Below are 6352 nucleotides of genomic sequence, written 5' to 3' on the forward strand. Positions count from 1 at the left end.
AGCTTGGTTTTATACATTTTAGGGAGGCATGAGATATCAATGAAATACATTTAAGAAATACATTGGTTTGGTTCAGAAAGGCGGGGCAACTCAAAGCAGGGACTTCCAGGCTATAGGTAAATGTAAACATTTTCTTTTTTGGGATGGAGTCTCACTTTGTCGCCCAAGCTGGAGTGCAGTGGCACCATCTCTGCTTACTGCAACCTCCATCCCCTGGGTTCAAGCAATTCTCCTGCCTCAGCTTCCTGAGTAGCTGGGACTACAGTTGCATGCCACTACGCCCGGCTAATTTTTTGTATTTTAGTAGAGATGGGGTTTCACCATGTTGCCCAGGCTGGTCTTGAACTCCTGAGGTCAGCAATCTACCCGCCTTGGCCTTTTAAAGTGCTGGGATTAGAGGCATGAGACACTGCGCCCCGCCAATTTAAACATTTTCTAATTGACAATTGGTTGAGTTGACAATTGTCTGAAGACCTGGGATCAATAGGAAGGACATGTTCAGGTTAAGATAAAAGATTGTAAGACTTCAAAAGGTTCTTCAAAGGTTCAAAAGGCATGCACCTGTAGACCCAGCTCTTCAGGAAGCTGAGGCAGAATTGCTTGAACCTGGTGCGGCGGAGGTTGCAGTAAGCAGTGATGGTGCCACTGCACTCCAGCTTGGGCGACAAAGTGAGACTCCGTCCCAAAAAAGAAAAAGAAAATGTTTACGTTTACCTATAGCCTGGAAGTCCCTGCTTTGAGTTGCCCCGCCTTTCTGAACCAAACTAAGGTATTTCTTAAATGTATTTCATTGATGTCTCATGCCTCCCTAAAATGTATAAAACCAAGCTATGCCCCAACCACCTTGGGCACATGTTCTCAGGACTCCCTGAGGGCTGTCACAGGCCAAAGTCACAAAAGGTTCTTTTGAAGTCTTATAATGGCTGCCCTTAGAGATGCCAGATGACAAATGTTTCCTATTCAGACCTTTAAAAAGATGCTAGACTTTCAATCTCTTCAGGTTTGGGAGGGTCTGGAAGAAAAAGATCTAGCTATGTTAATAGAGATTCTTTACAGATGCATATTTTCCACCACAAAGCACAGCTTTGCAGGACCATCTCAAAATATGGCAAAGAAACATGTTTTGGGGTAAAATATTTTGACTTCTTCTTTGTCACATAATATCATGCCAAAGTCAGACTGGAAAGCAAGTCACCATATATAGGGTTAAATAAAACTCATCTGATGAGAATTTATGGTTTGTAGGGCATGACTCCCCAGGCCCCTTAGATAGAAATTTGGGCAAGATTTAAAAAAAAAAAAAATCAGAGCTTAGTCCTGAGGTAGCTTCTGAAATGGTGGGAAAGACTGTGAGATTTGAGGAAACATTTGGTTCAGCCATTGTTCTTAAGAGATACTGACATTTCAACCTATTATAAAGAGGGAAATTTAAAGTATTAATGTGTTGGTGGGACCCTTTTTTTTTTGTTTTGTTTTTGTTTTTGTTTTTAATTCACTGGCCCCTAAAGAAACTTCTCTCTCAGGCCACAATATAACCAGATACCAGACACCCGAGATGTTTTGGAGAGAGGGTCGTGGAGCCAAGATTGCAGCTCCTTATTGAGGAAAACAGTCCTCAAGGATCCGGAGTCATTTCTCCCCTGTTCAGCTTGAAAACCTTGGGCGACTTCTGGAGATTTCAACCTCTCACAAATGCAGAAACGTGACTGGCGCAGCATCCTTTCCGGAATTGGTGATGTCTTTCTGTAAGGGTTGATTTTCCATCCCATCAACCAAATCGGGAAAGCCGGAGCATCCTTTTCTCCAAGAATGACAGGTGGTTTCTCTCAGGCTTTTCTGTCCTGGCGCCTTTCTCTCCAATGCAGTCTATGAAATACATTATTTTTTTTTGAGATGGAGTCTCGCTCTGTCGCCCAGGCTGGAAGGCAGTGGCATGATCTGGGTTCACTGCAAGCTCTGCCTCCCGGTTTCACGCCATTCTCCTGCCGCAGCCTCCCGAGTAGCTGGGACTACAGGCGCCCGCCACCATGCCAGCTAATTTTTTCTATTTTCAGTAGAGACGGGGTTTCACTGTGTTAGCCAGGATGGTCTCGATCTCCTGATCTCGTGATCCGCATGTCTCGGCCTCCCATAGTGCTGGGATTACAGGTGTGAGCCACTGCGCCCAGCCTGGAATATTTTAAAATATGTAGATTATTAACCCCTGACACACTTGAAAGTCCTTTATAACCAACTTCCTCCTCAATATAAAATATTAATGTAATTTGGCCGGGCGGGGTGACTCATGCCTGTAATTCTAGCACGTTGGGAGGCCGAGGCGGGTGGATTGCCTGAGCTCAGGAGTTCGAAACCAGCCTGGGCAACACGGCGAAACTCCGTCTCTACTAAAATAAAAATTAGCCAGGAGTGGTGGTGCACGCCTGTAATCCCAGTGAGCCGATCGCACCACTGCACTCCAGCCTGGGGACAGGGTGAGACTCCGTTTCTAAAAAAGAGAAAAAAATTAATGTAATTTTTAATTTTTTTCCTCCCTCGCCATCCAGTTCCTAACAATTTTTTTTTTTTTTGAGACGGAGTCTTGCTCTGTCGCCCAGGCTGCAGTGCAGTGGCGCGATCTCGGCTCACTGCAAGCTCCGCCTACCGGGTTCACGCCATTCTCCTGCCTCAGGCTCCTGAGTAGCTGGAACTACAGGCGCCCGTCACCACGCCCGGCTATTTTGCATTTTTAGTAGAGACGGGGTTTCACCGTGTTAGCCAGGACGATCTTGATCTCCTGGCCTCGTGATCCGCCCACCTTGGCCTCCCAAAGTGCTGGGATTACAGACGTGAGCCACCGCGCCCAGCCAACATTAATTTTTAAAACTCGATTTAGACACCGTTTGGAGAGGGCCAGGTGCTGAATACCTGCCGATATAATGCGGTATATTTTTGTTTGAGAGCCACAGGAAGACGCCTTGTGGCTGTTGTACTGGTATTCCCTCTTCATAGGAGGGATGGTGCCTCTGGACATCTTCCGACAGCAGGCTCCCTGGGTGAGGTTAGCAGCGCCAGCCCGGGTTAGCGGAAGCAGCCTTCAGGTCGCGTAAGGAAGCAGGTTTATCAGCATGCGCCGCGGATTTTCTGTTAGGGAAACCGATGGGGCGCGGCTCCTTGGAGCATGCGCACACAAACTTTCCTCTAGGAATCAGGCGAGCATGCGCACACAGATGTTACGGTTTGGGCGCGCTATTTGGAGCGTGCGCGGTCAGGTCCGAGGACATGACGTCGTCCGAGAGTCTGTTAAAAACCTGCTCTGGCCGGATTCCAGACTCGAGGGGGAAAGGCTGGTATGTTCGTTTTATAACAGGAGTTTTAGCGTCGTCCTTTTTCCTTGGATAAGTTTTTCCAAATATAAATATATTAAATATTCATTTTAAAATATCTGAGAATTAACAGGCAGCAGTGCATTAGACAAATAGGCAAAGGACTGGGGTACAAAGTTCACAGAAAAATAATAGTTCAAAATAGACTTTAAATATGTGAAAAGATGCTTAGCTGCATGTTTTTGTGTTTTTTTTTAAATTTAACTTTTTTTACTTATTTGTTTTTTTGAGATGGAGTCTCACTGTGTTGCCCACGCTGGAGTGCAGTAATGCAATCTCGGCTCACTGCACCCTCCGCTTCCCAGGTTCAAGGGATTCTCCCACCTCAGCCTCCTGAGTAGCTGGGATTACAGGCAGGTGCCACCACTCCAGGCTAATGTTTGTATTTTTAGTAGAAATGCGGTTCACCATGTTAGCCAGGCTGGTCTCAAACTCCTGACCTCAGGTGATCCACCCGCCTCAGCCTCCCAAAGTGCTGGGATTACAGGTGGGAGCCACCGCACCTGGCCTGTTTTGTTTATTTTGTTTTGTTTTGTTTTGTTTATTTTGTTTTGTTTTGTTTTGTTTTTCTGAGACAGGTGGCACGATCACAGCTCACTGTAGCCTCCACTTCCCAGGCCCAAGTAATCCTCCCACCTCAGTTTTCGCCAAGTGCTAGGATTACAGGCCAGCATCAGTTTTAATAAGAATGCAAATCATCATGATTGGTAAACATTGAAACGTTTGGTAATATACTCAATATAGGAGGATGTAAGGGAAACAGGTGCCGAGTTACAGTGCTAGTAGGAGCAGAATGCAGCAATCCTTTGTGGTTATCAAAACCACACTGAATAACATTTGCATTTTGACCCAACAATCCCACTTTGGGGAATTTTGCCTCCAAATACACTTGCTTACATATAAAGTAATATGTGTAGGAGGTTATTGATTGTAATAGCAAAAGATTGTAAACTACGTGAGTATCCATCAGAGGACTGATATTATAAACTATAGTATATATGCACAATGGAGCATTGTGCAGCTATGAAAAAGAGTGAGGAATCAGTTCCCAATATACTAATGTGGAACCATCTCTAGCATATCTTACTAAGTGAAAAAAGCCCAGGTGCCAAACAGTGTATAAATTATGCTTCTGTGTAGAAAAAGATAAATGAGAGTATATGATCCTTATTTCCACATAAATTCTGGTAATATACTCAAGAAACTAATAATCATGGTTTCATATGAGATGGAGGGTAGGACTGAGATAGGGTGAGAGACTTCTCAATGTATTCCTCTTTATAACATATTGTTTTTTGAATTATCTGAATGCTGTTCATTAAAAACAAAAATAAGACTACAGTAACTTTTTTTTTTTAAAAAGCTAGAAACGGGCCGGGCGCGATGGCTCAACTCTGTAATCCCAGCACTTTGGGAGGCCGAAACGGGTGGATCACGAGGTCAGGAGATCGAGACCATCCTGAGCTACACGGTGAAACCCCATCTCTACTAAAAAAAAAATACAAAAAACTAGCCGGGCGAGATGGCGGGCGCCTGTAGCCCCAGCTACTCAGGAGGCTGAGGCAGGAGAATCACTTGAACCCGGGAGGCAGAGGTTGCAGTGAGCCAAGATTGCACCACTGCACTCCAGCCTGGGTGACAGACTGAGACTCTGTCTCAAAAAAAAAAAAACAAGGATGAAAAAGACAAAAAGATACAAACATATTATGAAAAAGGAAAAAAGATATGAACAGACTGTCCACAGAAAAAGACATATGAATGGCCCTTAAATGAAATGCTCAACATGTTCATTATGAGAGAAATGCAAATTTAAAATATGCTGAAATACTAATTCCTATCTGTCATATTGGCAAAAATCTAAAAGTACAAAATGGTACTACTCCAAGGAGAGGAATTTGGTAATGTCTGGCAAATGCTCATATATATTTATCTTTTGGTCCAGTAATGCCACTTCTAGGAATTTACTATGAAGATACAACTTGACAAATATAGAACAATAGGAGCATAAGATTACTCATTGTAGAATTATTTATACACAATAGCAATAATGTGGAAACAACTCAAATGTCCATTAGCAAGAGACTGGGTTGAATAATAGGACATCAGCACACTGGAGTATTGCACAGCTATTAAAAAAACAAGGACAGGCTTTGCACAGTGGCTCACTCCTGTCATCCCAGCGCTTTGGGAGACTGAGGTGGGAGGACGGCTTGAGCCCAGGAGTTCAAGACCAGCCTAGGCAACATAGTGAGACGTCATCTGTATAAAAAATAAAATTACCCGGGTATGGTGGCAAGTCCTATGGTCTCAGCTACTCGGGAGGCTGAAGTGGGAGGACTGCTTGAGCCCAGGAGGTCGAGACTGTAGTGAGATAAGATCATGCCACTCAACCTGGGTGACAAAACGAGACCCTGTCTCAAAAAAAAAAAAAAAAAAAATAGGACAATGACGATTTCTGTGAATTGAAATGGAAAGAAAAAACTATATAGAGCAAGATACTTTCGTTCAAGAAATGCAAACAAGAATCTAATAGATTCTCTTTAACAGTACAATTTATTTACTATTTTAATTAACAATATGTCCACATTAGTCCAAAAACAAATATATGTATTTATTTTTGCAAAAAGAAACAGAGATGTGGCTGGGCATGATGGCTCACGCCTGTAATCTCAGCATTTTTGGGAGTCTGAGGCGAGCAAATCACGAGGTCAGGAGTTTGAGACCAGCCTGGCCAATGTGGTGAAACCCCATCTCTACTAACAATACAAAAAATTAGCTAGGTGTAGTGGTGGGCAACTGTAATCCCAATTACTCAGGAGGTTGAGGCAGGAGAATCGCTTGAACCTGGGAGGTGGAGGTTGCAGTGAGCTGAGATCGCACCACTGCACTGCAGCCCAGACGACAGAGTGAGACTGCATCTGAAAAAAAAAAAAAGGCCGGGCGCGGTGGCTCAAGCCTGTAATCCCAGCACTTTGGGAGGCCGAGACGGG

The 6352-nt window shown here is 44.1% G+C and overlaps 1 protein-coding gene and 1 long non-coding RNA gene across 3 annotated transcripts in view; one reads left to right on the plus strand and one right to left on the minus strand.

The window, feature by feature from the left end:
• Positions 1–1472: 1472 nt before the first annotated feature.
• Positions 1473–3106, minus strand: LOC105511645. Its single transcript, XR_001001743.1, has 2 exons — positions 2905–3106; positions 1473–1866 (listed from the first exon to the last, which is right to left on the minus strand). It is a non-coding gene; the product is annotated as an uncharacterized LOC105511645 (long non-coding RNA).
• Positions 3107–3204: 98 nt separating this feature from the next.
• Positions 3205–6352, plus strand: part of LOC105511647 (chromosome unknown open reading frame, human C2orf74) — a 26535-nt gene continuing 23387 nt past the window's right edge. The window contains exon 1 of one of the 2 annotated variants that reach the window (XM_011941826.1): positions 3205–3326. In XM_011941826.1, coding sequence (XP_011797216.1) covers positions 3259–3326 — 68 coding nt within the window. In that variant the 5' untranslated portion in view covers positions 3205–3258. The remainder of the gene's footprint in view (positions 3327–6352) is intronic. The other variant, XM_011941827.1, reaches the window with a different exon arrangement.

Source organism: Colobus angolensis, unplaced genomic scaffold, assembly GCF_000951035.1.
Source record: "Colobus angolensis palliatus isolate OR3802 unplaced genomic scaffold, Cang.pa_1.0 Scaffold201, whole genome shotgun sequence".
NCBI classification, from domain to species: Eukaryota; Metazoa; Chordata; class Mammalia; order Primates; family Cercopithecidae; genus Colobus; species Colobus angolensis.